Genomic DNA, 27,617 nt, shown 5'->3' on the forward strand with positions numbered 1-27,617 from the left:
AATTACCACGCCACTTGTGGTGCTAGGCGGGTGATTGATGATGCAAGTGGAAACACTGAGTGTCCTTTAGACGATGTAATTTGCTTGACCCATCTAGTTTACATACTCCGGGCGCTAGACATATGGAAGCCCTGAGTGTCCTTTAGACGATGCAATTTGTTTGACCCATCTAGCTTACATACTCCGGCCGCTAGAAGTCGCAGTAGTGTGGAAAAATACCTGTGTGCAGGGCAAAACTACCATTTTGTATTCTAGAGGATTTCCACGCTCCTGGAGGTGGTAGACGGGTGGCTGGTGGTGATATTGGAAGCCCCGAGTGTGCTCTAGGTGATCCACTTTGTTTCATCCCCCCACCCCCTTAGCGGGAATGAAAAAATCAAGATGGATACCGTATTGAAAGTGTTTGTTTTTTGTTGATTGCTACTCACCTGTCCACCATATATAGGTGTTTGATGTCTCTAACTAACGTGCATCTGTGCGGCTACATGAATCTAATAGCTTGCGTCATCTAGTTCACCCTATTAAGGCGCTAATGGCCACCAAATGGTGAGACGTAAAATTGCAAAGTATTTTTAGGTCAATTACCACGCCACTTGTGGTGCTAGGCGGGTGATTGATGATGCAAGTGGAAACACTGAGTGTCCTTTAGACGATGTAATTTGCTTGACCCATCTAGTTTACATACTCCGGGCGCTAGACATATGGAAGCCCTGAGTGTCCTTTAGACGATGGAATTCGCTTGACCCATCTAGCTTACATACTCCGGCCGCTAGACGTCGCAGTAATGTGGAAAAATACCTGTGTGCAGGGCAAAACTACTATTTTGTATTCTAGAGGATTGCCGCGCTCCTGGAGGTGGTAGGCGGGTGGCTGGTGGTGATAATGGAAGCCCCGAGTGTGCTCTAGGTGATCACTTTGTTTCATCCCCCCACCGCCTTAGAGGGAATGAAAAAAACAAGATGGATACCGTATTGACAGTGTTTGTTTTTTGTTGATTGCTACTCACCTGTTCACCATATATAGGTGTTTGATGTCTCTAACTAACGTGCATCTGTGCGGCTACATGAATTCAATTGTTTGTGTGGTAAAGTTCACCGTGTTAAGGCGCTAATGGCCGTCAAACGGTCACACGTAAAATTGCAGAGTATTTTTAGGTCAATTTCCACGCTCCTAGTGGTACTAAGTGGATGAGTGATTAGGCAGCTGAAAGCCCCGAGTGTCTTCTAGACGATGCGATTCGTTTGAGCCATCTAGCTTACATACTCCGGCCGCTAGAAGTCGCAGTATTGTGGAAAAATACCTGTGTGCAGGGCAAAACTGCCATTTTGTATTCTAGGGGATTGCCGCGCTCCTGGAGGTGGTAGGCGGGTGGCTGGTGGTAATAATGGAAGCCTCGAGTGTGCTCTAGGTGATCCACTTTGTTTCATCCCCACCCCCTTAGAGGGAATGAAAAAAACAAGATGGATACCGTATTGAAAGTGTTTGTTTTTTGTTGATTGCTACTCACCTGTCCACCATATATAGGTGTTTGATGTCTCTAACTAACGTGCATCTGTGCGGCTACATGAATATAATAGTTTGCGTCATCTGTTTTCTTTGTTTAGGCTCTAATTGCCGTCAAAAGGTGACACATAAAATTGCAAAGTATTACTAGGTCAATTGCCACGCCCCTAGTAGTGCCATCATCAATCACCCGCCACTAGTGGTGCTAGGCGGGTGATTGATAATGCAAGGGGAAGCCCTGAGTGTCCTTTAGGCGATGTAATTTGCTTGACCCATCTAGCTTACATACTCCGGCCGCTAGAAGTCGCAGTAATTAGGAAAACTACCTGTGTTTAGCGCCAAACTGCTATTTTGTATTATAGAGGATTGCCGCGCTCCTGGAGGTGGTAGGCGGGGGGCTGGTGGTGATAATGGAAGCCCCGAGTGTGCTCTAGGTGATCCACTTTGTTTCATCCCCCCACCCCCTTAGAGGGAATGAAAAAAACAAGATGGATACCGTATTGAAAGTGTTTGTTTTTTGTTGACTGCTACTCACCTGTTCACCATATATAGTTGCTTGATGTCTCCAACTAACGTGCATCTCTGCGGCTACATGAATCTAATAGCTTGCGTCATCTAGTTCACCCTATTAAGACGCTAATGGCGGGTGATTGATGATGCAAGTGGAAACACTGAGTGTCCTTTAGACGATGTAATTTGCTTGACCCATCTAGTTTACATACTCCGGGCGCTAGACAAATGGAAGCCGTGAGTGTCCTTTAGACGGTGCAATTTGTTTGACCCATCTAGCTTACATACTCCGGCCGCTAGAAGCCGCAGTAGTGTGGAAAAATACCTGTGTGCAGGGCAAAACTACCATTTTGTATTCTAGAGGATTGCCACGCTCCTGGAGGTGGTAGGCGGGTGGCTGGTGGTGATATTGGAAGCCCCGAGTGTGCTCTAGGTGATCCACTTTGTTTCATCCCCCCACCCTCTTAGTGGGAATGAAAAAAACAAGATGGATACCATATTGAAAGTGTTTGTTTTTTGTTGATTGCTACTCACCTGTTCACCATATATAGGTGTTTGATGTCTCTAACTGACGTGCATCTGTGCGGCTACATGAATTTAATAGTTTGCGTCCTCTAGTTCATCCTGTTAAGGCTCTAATGGCCGTCAAAGGGTGACACATAAAATTGCAAAGTATTTTTAGTTCAATTGCCACGCCACTAGTGGTGCTGGGCGTGTGATTGATGATGCAAGTGGAAACACTGAGTGTCCTTTAGACGAAGTAATTTGCTTGACCCATTTAGCTTACATACTCCGGGCGCTAGATAAATGGAAGCCCTGAGTGTCCTTTAGACGATGGAATTCGCTTGACCCATGGATACTGTTTAGGAATGCACTAAACACTCAATGTTCTAATGGCGGATTGCATTACAATAAAACACGATTTGATTATTTTATTATTATCACTATTTCCACTATTTATTTGGTACGCTCCAAGTACCATCCAATTCCATTGACAAACAACTCAACACAATCTTATGCTTAACTTATGCTTATATAGAAAATTAGTATGTAAGAGAACTGACAAAAATAACAAAGTTGTTATTGCATACGGCAAAATGGCCTGACTAAACAACAGTAGAATGGTATGATATGCCAAAGCCAAACGCATCACCTGATAATGGTGATTCCTGTTGTTCTTGTGTGCTTCACAATGGTCTGACCCAAACAACGGTAGAAATGCCGAACCTAAAGTGCGTCAGCTGATAATGATGATGTAAGATTGCACCTAGAGAATAGTGCTGCCAAATTGTATAGCATAAATCTCTCAAGTTAATGGAACTTATGATGAATCGTTAACATTCCTCCCCGGCTGAACCTTCTAGGTTCAGAACTTCTTGATTTGGGTCAATAAGACGGCAAATCTTTTGCACTGGACGTTGGCAGTAGTGTTTTAAAAAAAGTCCTTCAGTTGTACGTTTGTCACTGTTATATTCAACAGTTACTATTCGTACCAATCCGTCACTGCCTGGGTGAACTTTCGTGATGCGTCCAATGCGCCAATGCGTAGGGGGTAGATTCTCGTTTAAAATCAGTACTACATCTCCTTCTTGTAGATTCTGACGTCGACTTTCCCACTTGCGGCGCGCTTGAAGGGTGGATAAATATTCATAGTTCCAACGCTTCCAGAAGTGTTCGAACATTTGTTGTAATTGCTGAGAATATAAAAGACGATTTTTTGGAACATCCACAACAGGTGGTTCTGGTCTCGAATTGAGCGGTCGACCAATGAGAAAGTCGCCAGGTGTGAGAGCGTAACTCCCACTGGGATCATCGTGAAGAGGAACGAGAGGCCTGGAATTCAAACAGGCTTCAATCCTAACTAGTAGAGTACTTAGTTGATTGAAGCGTAAGATTTGGCGACCAATTGTGCGATAGAGATGTTTTTTTGCTGAACGTACAGCTGCCTCCCAAAGACCTCCATGATGGGGTGCGGCTGGAGTGATGAATTTCCATTGCGTTCCGGAAGATGCTATATGCTGAGTTGCGTATATATTTCTCCAACTTTGTAGGTCTTGATTCATAACCCGACTAGCACCTACAAATTGCGTTCCATTGTCGCTATAAAGAACCGAACATATGCCGCGTCGGCTTATGAAGCGATCAAACACATCGATAAACGCCTGACTTGACAAATCTTCCGCAAGTTCGATATGTACGGCCTTTGTAGCCATACAAATGAAAATTGCGCCGTATGTTTTAGTCATGGTAGTGGATCGCTTTCCTCCATGACGAACGTTGAATGGACCGCAATAGTCCAACCCGGTATGGGTAAACGGTGGGGCAACCATAACGCGTGATTTCGGAAGTGACGACATCTGTTGCTGATGCGTTATCCGGGAGTGTCGACGGCATACGACACACTGATGTAGATATGACTTTACAATCCGACGTGCATGGAGAATCCAAAATCGCATGCGCAAGTATTGCAGCATTTCCTGTATCCCACCATGGAGACAGCACTTGTGAGCATCAGCTACGAGGAGTTTTGCTAGTGGGCAAGTATAAGCAAGAATGATTGGATGTTTTTGCTCATACGGTAATTCCGAGTTTGTCAACCGACCTCCTACGCGGAGTATGCCTTCTTCATCCAAAATCGGATTTAATGGAAGCAATTTACTGGACGAGTCGATGCTGGAACGGGATTTGAGTGCTTTAATTTCAGAATGATACATATTACCTTGACTTTGACGAATATGCGTGATCAGTGCCCACTCCTTCTCTTCAGCAGTAATCAACTCATTTGATCTCTGACTCCTAAGTGCCGGAATAATTCGACGAATTCGCGCAGTTGTATTAAGTAAGGCATTCAAACGGCTAAACCTTGCTACCAAAGGTATTCGATCTGTTCGAAAGGATGTCATCAATAAACCATTCCCAATGCCAAGGCCAAGATGCACCCTATACGGACGGCTTTCTCCAATCAAAAATAGGTTTTCTTCAGTCGTGAGACTTGGTAACGGTGATGACGATTCATTAACCGCGTGGATGAGAGGTGGTCCCTTCCACCAGAGTTCATTCCCCTTGATAGCGACCGGTGTAATTCCGCGGCTCGCGCAGTCGGCGGGGTTGTATTCTGATCGAATGTGTCGCCACGCGTTTATATCCGATTTTCATTGTATGAAAGCTATCCTATTCGCTACATACTGTTTCAATGAAGAGGGTTGTCGCCGAATCCAATGGAGAACAATTGTCGAGTCGCTCCATAATGTGTAAGCAGCATCCTCAAACTGCAAAGCACGACGTATTTTGTTCATAGTTGTAACCAGTAGTTGAGCTGCAGAAAGCTCTAGACGAGGGATCGTCATTTCCTTCAATGGGGCAACTCTTGTTTTTGCGGCAATCAATGATGTATGGCATGCTCCGTCAGCACTGGTATTGCGCAAGTAAATAACTGCTGCGTAAGCTTTGGTACTCGCATCGCAAAACCCATGCAGCGTCGATACAGAATTTTCCTTGATTCCCAGCCATCGTGGTATTTTGATATTTTCAAGACGTTTAGTAGAAATTGTGTCAAAGTTACATACCTTAACCTTGAAAAATAAGGTATCAGTAATAGGATTCCAGTGTAGGCCCAATACCGTTGTGCTGGAATCGCTAAAATTTATCTCCGATGCAGACGCCTTAGAGCCACTGATTCCTTCCGGGGTCTGGACGCAGTTGGAGTTCCACTTATCTTATTCAAATTTTCCTTGTTGAAGAATGGCATCAACGTCGCTTGCCCGGTTGATGGCCAGTACTGTCGTGTGAACACTTTCCAAATAATCATCGACATAAAAGCTATGAAGGATGCTGTCCCGTGCTGCGGCTGCCCGGCTGACGTCAGCGATCACTTCCCAATTATCATAGGCACACTGCCTCAATGTTCTAATAGCATTAAAAGGACTGCTTGCCATACCGTACGTCACTGTAGAAAGTTGATAGGTACGCAAGAGTTCATTAGGGCACTCCCTCCAAAGTATCTGTTGCCATTTTCGATGCCTTGAATCAACCATTACTTGTCGGAACATCTTTCTGATATCAGCTGTGAGAGCAACTGAATACCGCCGAAATCGATGAAGTATGTCAACCAGGTTTTCCTGTAGCTGGGGTCCACTTAGTTGCGTATCGTTAAGAGATACGCCGTTGGTTGTTTTACACGATGCGTTAAACACTACTCTGAATTTAGTCGTAACAGCATGGTGGGGGATGTAATAACAGCTTCCCATGCTATCTGGAGAACCATCTATCGCCTCCATGTGTCCCAACTTGATGTATTCCCTCATGAATTCCACGTATTTCTCCCTCAGTGCGTAGTCGTTTGCCAATATCCGCTCTAGTTTCAAAAATTGTCGAAGTGCCGCCGGATGTGAGTTTCCAAGGGCAGGTGCATCAGATCGAAACGGGATCTGTACAATATACTGACCATTTGGAAGTCGCGTAACCGTTCTGGCGAAAATCTCTTCACATTCGTCCACCTCTGCCTTGGTGTTATCAGAAGGTTCTTCGATTTCCCAAAATTTTCGTAGAAGTTTATCGGTGGTAGAATCATCTTGAACGTCCACAAGAGAGGAAAGTAAGACTGGTTTCGACTCGTTCGGTGCTACTGGACCAAGCACTACCCATCCGAGACGAGTGTGTAATGCGCATGGTTCGTTATGAGAACCGACAACAACATCGTTTAATACTAGGGCAGGCCAAATATCTGCGCCAATAAGTAGTTCTACTTGACCTGGTATACCGAACGCCGGATCTGCCAAATGAAGACCATTTAAATGATGACTGGTCCTGATGTCTATAGTAGTGGCAGGAGTCATAGACGTGATTGAATCAATGATGTACGCATTAAAACTGATCTTGAACTTCTCATCCGCACGGGACCGCATACTAACTCGCACAATGCCTTTTGTACGGGTTGAAAGACTTTGATCAATACCTTCGACTTGACACTCGTACGGGCTTCTATGAAGATTCAAAACAGTTACTAATGATTCGCAAATGAAGCTCACCTGAGAACCAATATCACAAAGTGCGCGACATTCCCTTAAATGACCTTTCCAATCAGCAAGGAGCACGTTTGCCGTTGCTAAGAGTATAGTCCGGTCACCCTGCAAGAGGAATGACTGGACGTCGCTCCTTTGTCATTGTTGTCGGGGAAGTACCTTGGGCGCCACCAATGACGCTGTAGCCGCCGGTCCAGGAGTATATCTGGTAGAAGTGCCTTCAACGCTTCTCTAGTATTGTGTTTCTGCTGGCAGTTGAGACACAACCCAGATGGACAGTCACGATTACGATGACCGGCCTTGAGGCAATTGAAACATAATGATGCCTGTTTCACCAGATTCCAGCGTTCATCCAGTTGAAGATTACGAAACTTTTGGCATTTCGTAATGCGATGAAATTCATTACAAGATGGGCAATTAGTTGCCCTGTCAGGTGCTGCTAACGGATTAGTAATTTTTCCAGAATTTATAGCCAGATGCGTCTTCACGACACGACTTGATGTGCGTCCGCTTGAAAACTGTGGAGTAATGGGCGAAGATGTCGGCAGGTTAGCTGCACGCCGTTCCACGAACATTATAACGTCTTCCATCTTCGGGATGTCTTTGGAGTTTAGGCTTATTCCCCACTCGGTTCGGGTCACAACCGGTAGTTTGGGTAATAGCAGTGGTACGGCTATAGCATCCCATTGTTTTACTGGCACATTCATCATTTCGAGCGCTCTAAAGGAATTACGAACAGTATCTACAAAATTTAGTAGCGTAGCTCGAGATTCTGGTGGATGGGTCGGCAAGTCTAGTAGATACTGAACATGGTGCTCCAAAAGAGTGCGGGGGTTGTCATAACGTTGTTTCAATTCAGCCCAGACTTCTTCATACCCACCTGTGTACAAGCCACCTACTAATGGAACATTTTCTGCCTTCACATACTGTCGCAGTTTTCCCAGTTTATAGGTGGGTTGTAAGTCACTTCTGTTGTGAACTAGTGTCTCAAACATATCCTTGAACGCTAACCAGTTTGACGGCTGTCCGTCAAAGCTTGAAATAGAAACGGGATCCAACCGCATGTCTGGAGCCTGACTGTACTCCTGGTTGGGGATCTCGCCTGATGTTGACATTTTACGTTTTAATTTGATGCAAATGTTGTTGAAAATCTCCTCCGTTGAAGCGAGCAAATCGTCATGCTCTGCCAACTCGCCTCCATGTGCGCTGGAAACGAGTGCAAAATGGTTCTCCATAAAACGGGAGAAAAGCCGTCGGGCACTACCCAAGAGCTGTTCACCTTCGACACAGTCTGGATGGTAGTTTTCCGCTTGAACTTGCGTCCAGATGCGCAAAATAGAGGTGCGCGCTGATGTACGCAAGTTTAATGCCGACATATTACTCCAAAATTCACTTAACACTGTAATTGATATATATCTATCCTCACAGGAGGCACCAAAAATGTTTAGGAATGCACTGAACACTCAATGTTCTAATGGCGGATTGCATTACAATAAAACACGATTTGATTATTTTATTATTATCACTATTTCCACTATTTATTTGGTACGCTCCAAGTACCATCCAATTCCTTTGACAAACAACTCAACACAACCTTATGCTTATATAGAAAATTAGTATGTAAGAGAACTGACAAAAATAACAAAGTTGTTATTTCATACGGCAAAATGGCCTGACTAAACAACAGTAGAATGGTATGATATGCCAAAGCCAAACGCATCACCTGATAATGGTGATTCCTGTTGTTCTTGTGTGCTTCACAATGGTCTGACCCAAACAACGGTAGAAACGCCGAACCTAAAGTGCGTCAGCTGATAATGATGATGCCAGATTGCACCTAGAGAATAGTGCTGCCAAATTGTATAGCATAAATCTCTCAAGTTAATGGAACTTATGATGAATCGTTAACAGATACCGTATTGACAGTGTTTGTTTGTTGTTGATTGCTACTCACCTGTTCACCATATATAGGTGTTTGATGTCTCTAACTAACGTGCATCTGTGCGGCTACATGAATCTGATAGTTTGCGTCATCTAGTTCATCATGTTTAGGCTCTAATTGCCGTCAAAACGTGACACAATAATCGCAAAGTATTACTAGGTCAATTGCCACGCCCCTAGTAGTGCCATCATCAATCACCCGCCACTAGTGGTGCTAGGCGGGTGATTGATGATGCAAGTGGAAGCACTGAGTGTCCTTTAGACGGTGCAATTTGCTTGACCCATCTAGCTTACATACTCCGGGCGCTAGACATATGGAAGCCCTGAGTGTCCTTTAGACGATGCAGTTTGTTTGACCCATCTAGCTTACATACTCCGGCCGCTAGGAGTCGCAGTAGTGTGGAAAACTACTTGTGTGCAGCGCCAAACTGCTATTTTGTATTCTAGAGGATTGCCGCGCTCCTGGAGGTGGTAGGCGGGTGGCTGGTGGTAATAATGGAAGCCTCGAGTGTGCTCTAGGTGATCCACTTTGTTTCATCCCCCACCCCCTTAGAGGGAATGAAAAAAACAAGATGGATACCGTATTGAAAGTCTTTGTTTTTTGTTGATTGCTACTCACCTGTCCACCATATATAGGTGTTTGATGTCTCTAACTAACGTGCATCTGTGCGGCTACATGAATCTAATAGTTTGCGTCATCTTTTTTCTTTGTTTAGGCTCTAATTGCCGTCAAAAGGTGACACATAAAATTGCAAAGTATTACTAGGTCAATTGCCACGCCCCTAGTAGTGCCATCATCAATCACCCGCCACTAGTGGTGCTAGGAGGGTGATTGATGATGCAAGTGCAAACACTGAGTGTCCTTTAGACGATGCAATTGCTTGACCCATCTAGCTTACATACTCCGGGCGCTAGACATATGGAAGCCCTGAGTGTCCTTTAGACGATGCAATTTGTTTGACCCATTTAGCTTACATACTCCGGCCGCTAGAAGTCGCAGTAGTGTGGATGGCCGTCACAGAGTGACACATAAAATTGCAAAGTATTTCTAGGTCAATTGCCACGCCCCTAGTAGTGCCATCATCAATCACCCGCCACTAGTGGTGCTAGCCGGATGACTGATGATGCAAGTGGAAACACTGAGTGTCCGTTAGACGATGCAATTATTTGACCCATCTAGCTTACATACTCCGGCCGCTAGAAGTCGCAGTAGTGTGGAAAAATACCTGAGTCCAGGGCAAAACTGATATTATGTATTCTAGAGGATTGCCACGCTCCTGGAGGTGGTAGGGGGGTGGCTAGTGGTGATAATGAAAGCTCCGAGTGTGCTCTACCTGATGGATACCAAATCGAGTTTTATTGATTTTTGTTAATTGCTACTCACCTCTGCACCATATATAGGTGTTTGATGTCTCTAACTAACGTGCATCTGTGCGGCGACATGAATCTAACAGTGCGCGTCATCTAGTTAACACTTTTTAGGCGCTAATCGCCGCCAAATGGTGAGACGTAAAATTGGAAGGTATTTTTAGGTCAATTGTCACGCCACTAGTGGTGCTAGGCGGGTGATTGATAATGCAAGTGGAAGCCCTGAGTGTCCTTTAGGCGATGTAATTTGCTTGACCCATCTAGCTTACATACTCCGGCCGCTAGAAGTCGCAGTAGTGTGGAAAAATACCTGTGTGCAGCGCCAAACTGCTATTTTGTATTCTAGAGGATTGCCGCGCTCCTGGAGGTGGTAGGCGGGTGGCTGGTGGTGATAATGGAAGCCCCGATTGTGCTCTAGGTGATCCACTTTGTTTCATCCCCCTACCCCCTTAGCGGGAATGAAAAAAACAAGATGGATACCATATTGAAAGTGTTTGTTTTTTGTTGATTGCTACTCACCTGTCCACCATATATAGGTGTTCGATGTCTCTAACTAACGTGCATCTGTGCGCTATATGAATCTAATAGTTTGCGTTATCTTTTTTCTTTGTTTAGGTTCTAATTGCCGTCACAAGGTGACACATAAAATTGCAAAGTATTACTAGGTCAATTGCCACGCCCCTAGTAGTGCTATCATCAATCACCCGCCACTAGTGGTGCTAGGCGGGTGACTGATGATGCAAGCAGAAACACTGAGTGTCCGTTAGACGATGCAATTATTTGACCCATCTAGCTTACATACTCCGGCCGCTAGAAGTCGCAGTAGTGTGGAAAAATACCTGTGTGCAGGGCAAAACTGATATTTTGTATTCTAGAGGATTGCCACGCTCCTGGAGGTGGTAGGCGGGTGGCTAGTGGTGATAATGAAAGCCCCGAGTGTGCCCTACCTGATGGATACGAAATCGAGTTTTATTGATTTTTGTTAATTGCTACTCACCTGTGCACCATATATAGGTGTTTGATGTCTCTAACTAACTTGCATCTGTGCGGCTACGTGAATCTAACAGTGCGCGTCATCTAGTTAACACTTTTTAGGCGCTAATCGCCGCCAAATGGTGAGACGTAAAATTGCAAGGCATTTTTAGGTCAATTGCCACGCTTCTAGTGGTGCTAGGCGGGTGATTGGTTAAGCAAGTGGAAGCCCTAGTGGTGCTAGGCGGGTGATTGATGATGCAAGTGGAAACACTGAGTGTCCTTTAGACGATGCAATTTGCTTGACCAATCTAGCTTACATACTCCGGGCGCTAGACAAATGGAAGCCCTGAGTGTCCTTTAGACGATGCAATCTGTTTGACCCATCTAGCTTACATACTCCGGCCGCTAGAAGTCGCAGTAGTGTGGGTGGCCGTCACAGGGTGACACATAAAATTGCAAAGTATTTCTAGGTCAATTGCCACGCCCCTCTAATTGCCGTCAAAAGGTGACACATAAAATTGCAAAGTATTACTAGGTCAATTGCCACGCCCCTAGTAGTGCTATCATCAATCACCCGCCACTAGTGGTGCTAGGCGGGTGACTGATGATGCAAGCAGAAACACTGAGTGTCCTTTAGACGATGCAATCTGTTTGACCCATCTAGCTTACATACTCCGGCCGCTAGAAGTCGCAGTAGTGTGGGTGGCCGTCACAGGGTGACACATAAAATTGCAAAGTATTTCTAGGTCAATTGCCACGCCCCTCTAATTGCCGTCAAAAGGTGACACATAAAATTGCAAAGTATTACTAGGTCAATTGCCACGCCCCTAGTAGTGCTATCATCAATCACCCGCCACTAGTGGTGCTAGGCGGGTGACTGATGATGCAAGCAGAAACACTGAGTGTCCGTTAGACGATGCAATTATTTGACCCATCTAGCTTACATACTCCGGCCGCTAGAAGTCGCAGTAGTGTGGAAAAATACCTGTGTGCAGGGCAAAACTGATATTTTGTATTCTAGAGGATTGCCACGCTCCTGGAGGTGGTAGGCGGGTGGCTAGTGGTGATAATAAAAGCCCCGAGTGTGCTCTACCTGATGGATACGAAATCGAGTTTTATTGATTTTTGTTAATTGCTACTCACCTTTGCACCATATATAGGTGTTTGATGTCTCTAACTAACTTGCATCTGTGCGGCTACATGAATCTAACAGTGCGCGTCATCTAGTTAACACTTTTTAGGCGCTAATCGCCGCCAAATGGTGAGACGTAAAATTGCAAGGCATTTTTAGGTCAATTGCCACGCTTCTAGTGGTGCTAGGCGGGTGATTGGTTAAGCAAGTGGAAGCCCTGAGTATTCTTTAGACGGCGCAATTTGTTTGACCCATCTATCTTACATACTCCGGCCGCTAGACAAATGGAAGCCCTGAGTGTCCTCTAGACGATGCAATTTGTTTGACCCATCTAGCTTACATACTCCGGCCGCTAGAAGTCGCAGTAGTGTGGAAAACTACCTGTGTGCAGCGCCAAACTGCTATTTTGTATTCTAGAGGATTGCCGCGCTCCTGGAGGTGGTAGGCGGGTGGCTGGTGGTGATAATGGAAGCCCCGATTGTGCTCTAGGTGATCCACTTTGTTTCATCCCCCTACCCCCTTAGCGGGAATGAAAAAAACAAGATGGATACCATATTGAAAGTGTTTGTTTTTTGTTGATTGCTACTCACCTGTTCATCATATAAAGGTGTTTGATATCTCTAACTAACGTGCATCTGTGCGGCTACATGAATTCAATAGTTTGTGTGGTAAAGTTCACCGTGTTAAGGCGCTAATGGCCGTTAAAGGGTCACACGTAAAATTGCAGAGTATTTTTAGGTCAATTTCCACGCTCCTAGTGGTACTAAGCAGATGTGTGATAAAGCAGCTGAAAGCCCCGAGTGTCTTCTAGACGATGCGAATCGTTTGACCCATCTAGCTTACATACTCCGGCCGCTAGAAGTCGCAGTATTGTGGAAAAATACCTGTGTGCAGGGCAAAACTGCCATTTGGTATTCTAGAGGATTGCCGCGCTCCTGGAGGTGGCAGGCGGGTGGCTGGCGGTGATAATGGAAGCCCCGAGTGTGCTCTAGGTGATCCACTTTGTTTCATCCCCCACCCCCTTAGAGGGAATAAAAAAAACAAGATGGATACCGTATTGAAAGTGTTTGTTTTTTGTTGATTGCTACTCACCTGTTCACCATATATAGGTGTTTGATGTCTCTAACTAACGTGCATCTGTGCGGCTACATGAATGTAATAGTTTGCGTCATCTAGTTCATCCTGTTTAGGCTCTAATTGCCGTCAAAAGGTGACACATAAAAGTGCATAGTACTACTAGGTCAATTGCCACGCCCCTAGTAGTGCCATCATCAATGACCCGCCACTAGTGGTGCTAGGCGGGTGATTGATGATGCAAGTGGAAGCACTGAGTGTCCTTTAGACGATGCAATTTGCTTGACCCATCTAGCTTACATACTCCGGGCGCTAGACATTTGGAAGCCCTGAGTGTCCTTTAGACGATGCAATTTGTTTGACCCATCTAGCTTACATACTCCGGCCGCTAGAAGTCCCAGTAGTGTGGAAAACTACCTGTGTGCAGGGCCAAACTGCTATTTTGTATTCTAGAGGATTGCCACGCTCCTGGAGGTGGTAGGCGGGTGGCTGGTGGTGATAATGGAAGCCCCGATTGTGCTCTAGGTGATCCACTTTGTTTCATCCCCCTACCCCCTTAGAGGGAATGAAAAAAACAAGATGGATACCGTATTGAAAGTGTTTGTTTTTTGTTGATTGCTACTCACCTGTCCACCATATATAGGTGTTTGATGTCTCTAACTAACGTGCATCTGTGCGGCTACATGAATCTAATAGTTTGCGTCATCTTTTTTCTTTGTTTAGGCTCTAATTGCCGTCAAAAGGTGACACATAAAATTGCAAAGTATTACTGGGTCAATTGCCACGCCCCTAGTAGTGCCATCATCAATCACCCGCCACTAGTGGTGCTAGGCGGGTGATTGATGAGGCAAGTGGAAACACTGAGTGTCCTTTAGACGATGCAATTGCTTGACCCATCTAGCTTACATACTCCGGGCGCTAGACATATGGAAGCCCTGAGTGTCCTTTAGACGATGCAATTTGTTTGACCCATTTAGCTTACATACTCCGGCCGCTAGAAGTCGCAGTAGTGTGGATGGCCGTCACAGAGTGACACATAAAATTGCAAAGTATTTCTAGGTCAATTGCCACGCCCTTAGTAGTGCCATCATCAATCACCCGCCACTAGTGTTGCTAGGCGGATGACTGATGATGCAAGTGGAAACACTGAGTGTCCGTTAGACGATGCAATTATTTGACCCATCTAGCTTACACACTCCGGCCGCTAGAAGTCGCAGTAGTGTGGAAAAATACCTGTGTGCAGGGCAAAACTGATATTTTGTATTCTAGAGGATTGCCACGCTCCTGGAGGTGGTAGGGGGGTGGCTAGTGGTGATAATGAAAGCTCCGAGTGTGCTCTACCTGATGGATACCAAATCGAGTTTTATTGATTTTTAGTAATTGCTACTCACCTCTGCACCATATATAGGTGTTTGATGTCTCTAACTAACGTGCATCTGTGCGGCTACATGAATCTAACAGTGCGCGTCATCTAGTTAACACTTTTTAGGCGCTAATCGCCGCCAAATGGTGAGACGTAAAATTGCAAGGTATTTTTAGGTCAATTGTCACGCCACTAGTGGTGCTAGGCGGGTGATTGATAATGCAAGTGGAAGCTCTGAGTGTCCTTTAGACGATGCAATTTGTTTGACATAACTAGCTTACATACTCCGGCCGCTAGAAGTCGCAGTAGTGTGGAAAAATACCTGTGTGCAAAGCAAAACTACCACTTTGTATTCTATAGGATTACCACGCTCCTGAAGCTGGTAGGCGGGTGGCTGGTGGTGATAATGGAAGCCCTGAGTGTGCTCTAGGAGATCCACTTTGTTTCATCCCCCCAACCCTTAGCGGGAATGAAAAAAAACATGATGGATACCATAATGAAATTGTTTGTTTTTTGTTAATTGCTGCTCAGCTGTTCAACATATATAGGTGATTGATGTCTCTAACTAACGTGCATCTGTGCGGCTACATGAATTTATTAGTTTGCTTCATCTAGTTCATCCTGTTAAGGCTCTAATGGCCGTCAAAGGGTGACACATAAAATTTGAAAGTATTTTTAGTTCAATTGCCTTGCCACTTGTGGTGCTGGGCGTGTGATTGATGATGCAAATGGAAACACTGAGTGTCCTTTAGACGATGTAATTTGATTGACCCATCTAGCTTACATACTCCGGGCGCTAGACAAATGGAAGCCCTGAGTGTCCTTTAGACGATGCAATTTGTTTGACATAACTAGCTTACATACTCCGGCCGCTAGAAGTCGCAGTAGTGTGGAAAAATACCTGTGTGCAGGGCAAAACTACCATTTTGTATTCTATAGGATTACCACGCTCCTGAAGGTGGAAGGCGGGTGGCTGGTGGTGATAATGGAAGCCCTGAGTGTGCTCTAGGTGATCCACTTTGTTTCATCCCCCCAATCCTTAGCGGGGATGAAAAAAAACATGATGGATACCATAATGAAATTGTTTGTTTTTTTCTAATTGCTGCTCAGCTGTTCAACATATATAGGTGATTGATGTCTCTAACTAACGTGCATCTGTGCGGGTACATGAATTTAATAGTTTGCGTCATCTAGTTCATCCTGTTAAGGCTCTAATGGCCGTCAAAGGGTGACACATAAAATTGCAAAGTATTTTTAGTTCAATTGCCACGCCACTAGTGGTGCTGGGCGTGTGATTGATGATGCAAATGGAAACACTGAGTGTCCTTTAGACGATGTAATTTGATTGACCCATCTAGCTTACATACTCCGGGCGCTAGACAAATGGAAGCCCTGAGTGTCCTTTAGACGATGCAATTTGTTTGACCCATCTAGCTTTCATACTCCGGCCGCTAGAAGTCGCAGTAGTGTGGAAAACTACCTGTGTGCAGCGCCAAACTGCTATCTTGTATTCTAGAGGATTGCCGCGCTCCTGGAGGTGGTAGGCGGGTGGCTGGTGGTGATAATGGAAGCCCCGATTGTGCTCTAGGTGATCCACTTTGTTTCATCCCCCCACCCCCTTAGCGGGAATAAAAGAAACAAGATTGATACCATATTGAAAGTGTTTGTTTTTTGTTGATTGCTATTCACCTGTTCATCATATAAAGGTGTTTGATGTCTCTAACTAACGTGCATCTGTGCGGCTACATGAATTCAATAGTTTGTGTGGTAAAGTTCACCGTGTTAAGGCGCTAATGGCCGTCAAACGGTCACACGTAAAATTGTTGAGTATTTTTAGGTTAATTTCCACGCTCCTAGTGGTACTAAGCGGATGAGTGATTAAGCAGCTGAAAGCCCCGAGTGTCTTCTAGACGATGCGATTCGTTTGAGCCATCTAGCTTACATACTCCGGCCGCTAGAAGTCGCAGTATTGTGGCAAAATACCTGTGTGCAGGGCAAAACTGCCATTTTGTATTCTAGGGGATTGCCGCGCTCCTGGAGGTGGTAGGCGGGTGGCTGGTGGTAATAATGGAAGCCTCGAGTGTGCTCTAGGCGATCCACTTTGTTTCATCCCCCACCCCCTTAGAGGGAATGAAAAAAACAAGATGGATACCGTATTGAAAGTGTTTGCTTTTTGTTGATTGCTACTCACCTGTCCACCATATATAGGTGTTTGATGTCTCTAACTAACGTGCATCTGTGCGGCTACATGAATCTAATAGTTTGCGTCATCTTTTTTCTTTCTTTAGGCTCTAATTGCCGTCAAAAGGTGACACATAAAATTGCAAAGTATTACTAGGTCAATTGCCACGCCCCTAGTAGTGCCATCATCAATCACCCGCCACTAGTGGTGCTAGGCGGGTGATTGATGATGCAAGTGGAAACACTGAGTGTCCTTTAGACGATGCAATTGCTTGACCCATCTAGCTTACATACTCCGGCCGCTCGAAGTCGCAGTAGTGTGGATGGCCGTCACAGAGTGACACATAAAATTGCAAAGTATTTCTAGGTCAATTGCCACGCCCCTAGTAGTGCCATCATCAATCACCCGCCACTAGTGGTGCTAGGCGGATGACTGATGATGCAAGTGGAAACACTGAGTGTCCGTTAGACGATGCAATTATTTGACCCATCTAGCTTACATACTCCGGCCGCTAGAAGTCGTAGTAGTGTGGAAAAATACCTGTGTGCAGGGCAAAACTGATATTTTGTATTCTAGAGGATTGCCACGCGCCTGGAGGTGGTAGGGGGGTGGCTAGTGGTGATAATGAAAGCTCCGAGTGTGCTCTACCTGATGGATACCAAATCGAGTTTTATTGATTTTTGTTAATTGCTACTCACCTCTGCACCATATATAGGTGTTTGATGTCTCTAACTAACGTGCATCTGTGCGGCTACATGAATCTAACAGTGCGCGTCATCTAGTTAACACTTTTTAGGCGCTAATCGCCGCCAAATGGTGAGACGTAAAATTGCAAGGTATTTTTAGGTCAATTGTCACGCCACTAGTGGTGCTAGGCGGGTGATTGATAATGCAAGTGGAAGCCCTGAGTGTCCTTTAGGTGATGTAATTTGCTTGACCCATCTAGCTTACATACTCCGGGCGCTAGACAAATGGAAGCCCTGAGTGTCCTTTAGACGATGCAATTTGTTTGACATAACTAGCTTACATACTCCGGCCGCTAGAAGTCGCAGTAGTGTAAAAAAATACCTGTGTGCAGGGCAAAACTACCATTTTGTATTCTATAGGATTACCACCCTCCTGAAGGTGGAAGGCGGGTGGCTGGTGGTGATAATGGAAGCCCTGAGAGTGCTCTAGGTGATCCACTTTGTTTCATCCCCCCAACCCTTAGCGGGGATGAAAAAACCATGATGGATACCATAATGAAATTGTTTCTTTTTTGTTAATTGCTGCTCAGCTGTTCAACATATATAGGTGATTGATGTCTCTAACTAACGTGCATCTGTGCGGCTACATGAATTTGATAGTTTGCGTCATCTAGTTCATCCTGTTAAGGCTCTAATGGCCGTCAAAGGGTGACACATAAAATTGCAAAGTATTTTTAGTTCAATTGCCACGCCACTAGTGGTGCTGGGCGTGTGATTGATGATGCAAATGGAAACACTGAGTGTCCTTTAGACGATGTAATTTGATTGACCCATCTAGCTTACATACTCCGGGCGCTAGACAAATGGAAGCCCTGAGTGTCCTTTAGACGATGCAATTTGTTTGACATAACTAGCTTACATACTCCGGCCGCTAGAAGTCGCAGTAGTGTGGAAAAATACCTGTGTGCAGCGTCAAACTGCTATTTTGTATTCTAGAGGATTGCCGCGCTCCTGGAGGTGGTAGGCGGGTGGCTGGTGGTGATAATGGAAGCCCCGAGTGTGCTCTAGGTGATCCACTTTGTTTCATCCCCCCACCCCCTTAGTGGGAATGAAAAAAACAAGAGGGATACCATATTGAAAGTGTTTGTTTTTTGTTGATTGCTACTCACCTGTTCACCATATATAGGTGTTTGATGTCTCTAACTAACGTGCATCTGTGCGGCTACATGAATCTAATAGTTTGCGTCATCTTTTTTCTTTCTTTAGGCTCTAATTGCCGTCAAAAGGTGACACATAAAATTGCAAAGTATTACTAGGTCAATTGCCACGCCCCTAGTAGTGCCATCATCAATCACCCGCCACTAGTGGTGCTAGGCGGGTGATTGATGATGCAAGTGGAAACACTGAGTGTCCTTTAGACGATGCAATTGCTTGACCCATCTAGCTTACATACTCCGGCCGCTCGAAGTCGCAGTAGTGTGGATGGCCGTCACAGAGTGACACATAAAATTGCAAAGTATTTCTAGGTCAATTGCCACGCCCCTAGTAGTGCCATCATCAATCACCCGCCACTAGTGGTGCTAGGCGGATGACTGATGATGCAAGTGGAAACACTGAGTGTCCGTTAGACGATGCAATTATTTGACCCATCTAGCTTACATACTCCGGCCGCTAGAAGTCGTAGTAGTGTGGAAAAATACCTGTGTGCAGGGCAAAACTGATATTTTGTATTCTAGAGGATTGCCACGCGCCTGGAGGTGGTAGGGGGGTGGCTAGTGGTGATAATGAAAGCTCCGAGTGTGCTCTACCTGATGGATACCAAATCGAGTTTTATTGATTTTTGTTAATTGCTACTCACCTCTGCACCATATATAGGTGTTTGATGTCTCTAACTAACGTGCATCTGTGCGGCTACATGAATCTAACAGTGCGCGTCATCTAGTTAACACTTTTTAGGCGCTAATCGCCGCCAAATGGTGAGACGTAAAATTGCAAGGTATTTTTAGGTCAATTGTCACGCCACTAGTGGTGCTAGGCGGGTGATTGATAATGCAAGTGGAAGCCCTGAGTGTCCTTTAGGTGATGTAATTTGCTTGACCCATCTAGCTTACATACTCCGGGCGCTAGACAAATGGAAGCCCTGAGTGTCCTTTAGACGATGCAATTTGTTTGACATAACTAGCTTACATACTCCGGCCGCTAGAAGTCGCAGTAGTGTAAAAAAATACCTGTGTGCAGGGCAAAACTACCATTTTGTATTCTATAGGATTACCACCCTCCTGAAGGTGGAAGGCGGGTGGCTGGTGGTGATAATGGAAGCCCTGAGAGTGCTCTAGGTGATCCACTTTGTTTCATCCCCCCAACCCTTAGCGGGGATGAAAAAACCATGATGGATACCATAATGAAATTGTTTCTTTTTTGTTAATTGCTGCTCAGCTGTTCAACATATATAGGTGATTGATGTCTCTAACTAACGTGCATCTGTGCGGCTACATGAATTTGATAGTTTGCGTCATCTAGTTCATCCTGTTAAGGCTCTAATGGCCGTCAAAGGGTGACACATAAAATTGCAAAGTATTTTTAGTTCAATTGCCACGCCACTAGTGGTGCTGGGCGTGTGATTGATGATGCAAATGGAAACACTGAGTGTCCTTTAGACGATGTAATTTGATTGACCCATCTAGCTTACATACTCCGGGCGCTAGACAAATGGAAGCCCTGAGTGTCCTTTAGACGATGCAATTTGTTTGACATAACTAGCTTACATACTCCGGCCGCTAGAAGTCGCAGTAGTGTGGAAAAATACCTGTGTGCAGCGTCAAACTGCTATTTTGTATTCTAGAGGATTGCCGCGCTCCTGGAGGTGGTAGGCGGGTGGCTGGTGGTGATAATGGAAGCCCCGAGTGTGCTCTATGTCATCCACTTTGTTTCATCCCCCCACCCCCTTAGAGGGAATGAAAAAAACAAGATGGATACCGTATTGAAAGTGTCTGTTTTTTGTTGATTGCTACTCACCTGTTCACCATATATAGTTGTTTGATGTCTCCAACTAACGTGCATCTGTGCGGCTACATGAATCTAATAGCTTGCGTCATCTAGTTCACCCTATTAAGGCGCTAATGGCCACCAAATGGTGAGACGTAAAATTGCAAAGTATTTTTAGGTCAATTACCACGCCACTTGTGGTGCTAGGCGGGTGATTGATGATGCAAGTGGAAACACTGAGTGTCCTTTAGACGATGTAATTTGCTTGACCCATCTAGTTTACATACTCCGGGCGCTAGACATATGGAAGCCCTGAGTGTCCTTTAGACGATGCAATTTGTTTGACCCATCTAGCTTACATACTCCGGCCGCTAGAAGTCGCAGTAGTGTGGAAAAATACCTGTGTGCAGGGCAAAACTACCATTTTGTATTCTAGAGGATTGCCACGCTCCTGGAGGTGGTAGGCGGGTGGCTGGTGGTGATATTGGAAGCCCCGAGTGTGCTCTAGGTGATCCACTTTGTTTCATCCCCCCACCCCCTTAGCGGGAATGAAAAAAACAAGACGGATACCATATTGAAAGTGTTTGTTTTTTGTTGATTGCTACTCACCTGTTCACCATATATAGGTGTTTGATATCTCTAACTAACGTGCATCTGTGCGGCTACATGAATCTAATAGTTTGCGTCCTCTAGTTCATCCTGTTAAGGCTCTAATGGCCGTCAAAGGGTGACACATAAAATTGCAAAGTATTTTTAGTTCAATTGCCACGCCACTAGTGGTGCTGGGCGTGTGATTGATGATGCAAGTGGAAACACTGAGTGTCCTTTAGACGAAGTAATTTGCTTAACCCATTTAGCTTACATACTCCGGGCGCTAGATAAATGGAAGCCCTGAGTGTCCTTTAGACGATGGAATTCGCTTGACCCATCTAGCTTACATACTCCGGCCGCTAGACGTCGCAGTAATGTGGAAAAATACCTGTGTGCAGGGCAAAACTACTATTTTGTATTCTAGAGGATTGCCGCGCTCCTGGAGGTGGTAGGCGGGTGGCTGGTGGTGATAATGGAAGCCCCGAGTGTGCTCTAGGTGATCACTTTGTTTCATCCCCCCGCCCCCTTAGAGGGAATGAAAAAAACAAGATGGATACCGTATTGACAGTGTTTGTTTTTTGTTGATTGCTACTCACCTGTTCACCATATATAGGTGTTTGATGTCTCTAACTAACGTGCATCTGTGCGGCTACATGAATTCAATAGTTTGTGTGGTAAAGTTCACCGTGTTAAGGCGCTAATGGCCGTCAAACGGTCACACGTAAAATTGCAGAGTATTTTTAGGTCAATTTCCACGCTCCTAGTGGTACTAAGTGGATGAGTGATTAAGCAGCTGAAAGCCCCGAGTGTCTTCTAGACGATGCGATTCCTTTGAGCCATCTAGCTTACATACTCCGGCCGCTAGAAGTCGCAGTATTGTGGAAAAATACCTGTGTGCAGGGCAAAACTGCCATTTTGTATTCTAGGGGATTGCCGCGCTCCTGGAGGTGGTAGGCGGGTGGCTGGTGGTAATAATGGAAGCCTCGAGTGTGCTCTAGGTGAACCACTTTGTTTCATCCCCACCCCCTTAGAGGGAATGAAAAAAACAAGATGGATACCGTATTGAAGGTGTTTGTTTTTTGTTGATTGCTACTCACCTGTCCACCATATAAAGGTGTTTGATGTCTCTAACTAACGTGCATCTGTGCGGCTACATGAATCCAATAGTTTGCGTCATCTTTTTTCTTTGTTTAGGCTCTAATTGCCGTCAAAAGGTGACACATAAAATTGCAAAGTATTACTAGGTCAATTGCCACGCCCCTAGTAGTGCCATCATCAATCACCCGCCACTAGTGGTGCTAGAAGGGTGATTGATGATGCAAGTGCAAACACTGAGTGTCCTTTAGACGATGCAATTGCTTGACCCATCTAGCTTACATACTCCGGGCGCTAGACATATGGAAGCCCTGAGTGTCCTTTAGACGATGCAATTTGTTTGACCCACTTAGCTTACATACTCCGGCCGCTAGAAGTCGCAGTAGTGTGGATGGCCGTCACAGAGTGACACATAAAATTGCAAAGTATTTCTAGGTCAATTGCCGCGCCCCTAGTAGTGCCATCATCAATCACCCGCCACTAGTGGTGCTAGCCGGATGACTGATGATGCAAGTGGAAACACTGAGTGTCCGTTAGACGATGCAATTATTTGACCCATCTAGCTTACATACTCCGGCCGCTAGAAGTCGCAGTAGTGTGGAAAAATACCTGTGTGCAGGGCAAAACTGATATTATGTATTCTAGAGGATTGCCACGCTCCTGGAGGTGGTAGGGGGGTGGCTAGTGGTGATAATGAAAGCTCCGAGTGTGCTCTACCTGATGGATATCAAATCGAGTTTTATTGATTTTTGTTAATTGCTACTCACCTCTGCACCATATATAGGTGTTTGATGTCTCTAACTAACGTGCATCTGTGCGGCTACATGAATCTAACAGTGCGCGTCATCTGGTTAACACTTTTTAGGCGCTAATCGCCGCCAAATGGTGCGACGTACAATTGGAAGGTATTTTTAGGTCAATTGTCACGCCACTAGTGGTGCTAGGCGGGTGATTGATAATGCAAGGGGAAGCCCTGAGTGTCCTTTAGGCGATGTAATTTGCTTGACCCATCTAGCTTACATACTCCGGCCGCTAGAAGACGCAGTAATTAGGAAAACTACCTGTGTGCAGCGCCAAACTGCTATTTTGTATTATAGAGGATTGCCGCGCTCCTGGAGGTGGTAGGCGGGGGGCTGGTGGTGATAATGGAAGCCCCGAGTGTGCTCTAGGTGATCCACTTTGTTTCATCCCCCCACCCCCTTAGAGGGAATGAAAAAAACAAGATGGATACCGTATTGAAAGTGTTTGTTTTTTGTTGACTGCTACTCACCTGTTCACCATATATAGTTGCTTGATGTCTCCAACTAATGTGCACCTATGCGGCTACATGAATCTAATAGCTTGCGTCATCTAGTTCACCCTATTAAGACGCTAATGGCGGGTGATTGATGATGCAAGTGGAAACACTGAGTGTCCTTTAGACGATGTAATTTGCTTGACCCATCTAGTTTACATACTCCGGACGCTAGACAAATGGAAGCCGTGAGTGTCCTTTAGACGGTGCAATTTGTTTGGCCCATCTAGCTTACATACTCCGGCCGCTAGAAGCCGCAGTAGTGTGGAAAAATACCTGTGTGCAGGGCAAAACTACCATTTTGTATTCTAGAGGATTGCCACGCTCCTGGAGGTGGTAGGCGGGTGGCTGGTGGTGATATTGGAAGCCCCGAGTGTGCTCTAGGTGATCCACTTTGTTTCATCCCCCCACCCCCTTAGTGGGAATGAAAAAAACAAGATGGATACCATATTGAAAGTGTTTGTTTTTTGTTGATTGCTACTCACCTGTTCACCATATATAGGTGTTTGATGTCTCTAACTGACGTGCATCTGTGCGGCTACATGAATTTAATAGTTTGCGTCCTCTAGTTCATCCTGTTAAGGCTCTAATGGCCGTCAAAGGGTGACACATAAAATTGCAAAGTATTTTTAGTTCAATTGCCACGCCACTAGTGGTGCTGGGCGTGTGATTGATGATGCAAGTGGAAACACTGAGTGTCCTTTAGACGAAGTAATTTGCTTGACCCATTTAGCTTACATACTCCGGGCGCTAGATAAATGGAAGCCCTGAGTGTCCTTTAGACGATGAAATTCGCTTGACCCATCTAGCTGACATACATCTAGCTTACCACCCCCTTAGAGGGAATGAAAAAAACAAGATGGATACTGTTTAGGAATGCACTAAACACTCAATGTTCTAATGGCGGATTGCATTACAATAAAACACGATTTGATTATTTTATTATTATCACTATTTCCACTATTTATTTGGTACGCTCCAAGTACCATCCAATTCCATTGACAAACAACTCAACACAACCTTATGCTTAACTTATGCTTATATAGAAAATTAGTATGTAAGAGAACTGACAAAAATAACAAAGTTGTTATTGCATACGGCAAAATGGCCTGACTAAACAACAGTAGAATGGTATGATATGCCAAAGCCAAACGCATCACCTGATAATGGTGATTCCTGTTGTTCTTGTGTGCTTCACAATGGTCTGACCCAAACAACGGTAGAAATGCCGAACCTAAAGGGCGTCAGCTGATAATGATGATGCCAGATTGCACCTAGAGAATAGTGCTGCCAAATTGTATAGCATAAATCTCTCAAGTTAATGGAACTTATGATGAATCGTTAACATTCCTCCCCGGCTGAACCTTCTAGGTTCAGAACTTCTTGATTTGGGTCAATAAGACGGCAAATCTTTTGCACTGGACGTTGGCAGTAGTGTTTTACAAAAAGTCCTTCAGTTGTACGTTTGTCACTGTTATATTCAACAGTTACTATTCGTACCAATCCGTCACTGCCTGGGTGAACTTTCGTGATGCGTCCAATGCGCCAATGCGTAGGGGGTAGATTCTCGTTTAAAATCAGTACTACATCTCCTTCTTGTAGATTCTGACGTCGACTTTCCCACTTGCGGCGCGCTTGAAGGGTGGATAAATATTCATAGTTCCAACGCTTCCAGAAGTGTTCGAACATTTGTTGTAATTGCTGAGAATATAAAAGACGATTTTTTGGAACATCCACAACAGGTGGTTCTGGTCTCGAATTGAGCGGTCGACCAATGAGAAAGTCGCCAGGTGTGAGAGCGTAACTCCCACTGGGATCATCGTGAAGAGGAACGAGAGGCCTGGAATTCAAACAGGCTTCAATCCTAACTAGTAGAGTACTTAGTTGATTGAAGCGTAAGATTTGGCGACCAATTGTGCGATAGAGATGTTTTTTTGCTGAACGTACAGCTGCCTCCCAAAGACCTCCATGATGGGGTGCGGCTGGAGTGATGAATTTCCATTGCGTTCCGGAAGATGCTATATGCTGAGTTGCGTATATATTTCTCCAACTTTGTAGGTCTTGATTCATAACCCGACTAGCACCTACAAATTGCGTTCCATTGTCGCTATAAAGAACCGAACATATGCCGAGTCGGCTTATGAAGCGATCAAACACATCGATAAACGCCTGACTTGACAAATCTTCCGCAAGTTCGATATGTACGGCCTTTGTAGCCATACAAATGAAAATTGCGCCGTATGTTTTAGTCATGGTAGTGGATCGCTTTCCTCCATGACGAACGTTGAATGGACCGCAATAGTCCAACCCGGTATGGGTAAACGGTGGGGCAACCATAACGCGTGATTTCGGAAGTGACGACATCTGTTGCTGATGCGTTATCCGGGAGTGTCGACGGCATACGACACACTGATGTAGATATGACTTTACAATCCGACGTGCATGGAGAATCCAAAATCGCATGCGCAAGTATTGCAGCATTTCCTGTATCCCACCATGGAGACAGCACTTGTGAGCATCAGCTACGAGGAGTTTTGCTAGTGGGCAAGTATAAGCAAGAATGATTGGATGTTTTTGCTCATACGGTAATTCCGAGTTTGTCAACCGACCTCCTACGCGGAGTATGCCTTCTTCATCCAAAATCGGATTTAATGGAAGCAATTTACAGGACGAGTCGATGCTGGAACGGGATTTGAGTGCTTTAATTTCAGAATGATACATATTACCTTGACTTTGACGAATATGCGTGATCAGTGCCCACTCCTTCTCTTCAGCAGTAATCAACTCATTTGATCTCTGACTCCTAAGTGCCGGCATAATTCGACGAATTCGCGCAGTTGTATTAAGTAAGGCATTCAAACGGCTAAACCTTGCTACCAAAGGTATTCGATCTGTTCGAAAGGATGTCATCAATAAACCATTCCCAATGCCAAGGCCAAGATGCGCCCTATACGGTCGGCTTTCTCCAATCAAAAATTGGTTTTCTTCAGTCGTGAGACTTGGTAACGGTGATGACGATTCATTAACCGCGTGGATGAGAGGTGGTCCCTTCCACCAGAGTTCATTCCCCTTGATAGCGACCGGTGTAATTCCGCGGCTCGCGCAGTCGGCGGGGTTGTATTCTGATCGAATGTGTCGCCACGCGTTTATATCCGATTTTCATTGTATGAAAGCTATCCTATTCGCTACATACTGTTTCAATGAAGAGGGTTGTCGCCGAATCCAATGGAGAACAATTGTCGAGTCGCTCCATAATGTGTAAGCAGCATCCTCAAACTGCAAAGCACGACGTATTTTGTTCATAGTTGTAACCAGTAGTTGAGCTGCAGAAAGCTCTAGACGAGGGATCGTCATTTCCTTCAATGGGGCAACTCTTGTTTTTGCGGCAATCAAGGATGTATGGCATGCTCCGTCAGCACTGGTATTGCGCAAGTAAATAACTGCTGCGTAAGCTTTGGTACTCGCATCGCAAAACCCATGCAGCGTCGATACAGAATTTTCCTTGATTCCCAGCCATCGTGGTATTTTGATATTTTCAAGACCCTGTAGACTGTTCCGGTATTTCATCCAAGTCTCACGAAGATCAGATGGGAGAGGCGTATCCCAACTTAACTTCGCCAACCATAGATTTTGAACAAATATCTTGGCCGTCACGACAACTGGTGCCAGCATCCCCAATGGATCATACAACCTTGCAATATCACTCAAAACAATCCGTTTAGTAGGAATTGTGTCAAAGTTACATACCTTAACCTTGAAAAATAAGGTATCAGTAATAGGATTCCAGTGTAGGCCCAATACCGTTGTGCTGGAATCGCTAAAATTTATCTCCGATGCAGACGCCTTAGAGCCACTGATTCCTTCCAGGGTCTGGACGCAGTTGGAGTTCCACTTATC

General features: G+C 45.1%; 2 protein-coding genes across 2 annotated transcripts; both read right to left on the reverse strand.

The window, feature by feature from the left end:
* Positions 1–3,347: 3,347 nt before the first annotated feature.
* On the reverse strand, positions 3,348–8,410 carry LOC138858092 (uncharacterized). The gene is made up of 3 exons (XM_070112558.1): positions 7,194–8,410; positions 6,454–6,993; positions 3,348–4,809 (listed from the first exon to the last, which is right to left on the reverse strand). Exons 1-3 carry the CDS (start codon positions 8,408–8,410, stop codon positions 3,348–3,350), a joined length of 3,219 nt encoding a protein of 1,072 aa, XP_069968659.1.
* Positions 8,411–25,061: 16,651 nt separating this feature from the next.
* Positions 25,062–26,537, reverse strand: LOC138858093 (uncharacterized). The gene has a single exon (XM_070112559.1). The coding sequence runs from the start codon at positions 26,535–26,537 to the stop codon at positions 25,062–25,064; it is 1,476 nt and encodes a 491-aa protein (XP_069968660.1).
* Between the last annotated feature and the right edge of the window lie 1,080 nt (positions 26,538–27,617).

The sequence above is a fragment of the Bactrocera oleae genome, chromosome X, assembly GCF_042242935.1.
Source record: "Bactrocera oleae isolate idBacOlea1 chromosome X, idBacOlea1, whole genome shotgun sequence".
NCBI lineage: Eukaryota > Metazoa > Arthropoda > Insecta > Diptera > Tephritidae > Bactrocera > Bactrocera oleae.

Bases quoted from the DNA above. Each gene is read 5' to 3' on its own strand.
- LOC138858092 (XM_070112558.1), bottom strand. From the start codon at position 8,410: ATGTCGGCATTAAACTTGCGTACATCAGCGCGCACCTCTATTTTGCGC. The intron at 6,994-7,193 runs GTACTTCCCCGA...GAATCTTCATAG, and splicing joins CGTCATTGGTGGCGCCCAAG to AAGCCCGTACGAGTGTCAAG. The intron at 4,810-6,453 runs GTATATTGTACA...TCCGGCACTTAG, and splicing joins ACGCGACTTCCAAATGGTCA to GAGTCAGAGATCAAATGAGT.
- LOC138858093 (XM_070112559.1), bottom strand. From the start codon at position 26,537: ATGCCGGCACTTAGGAGTCAGAGATCAAATGAGTTGATTACTGCTGAA.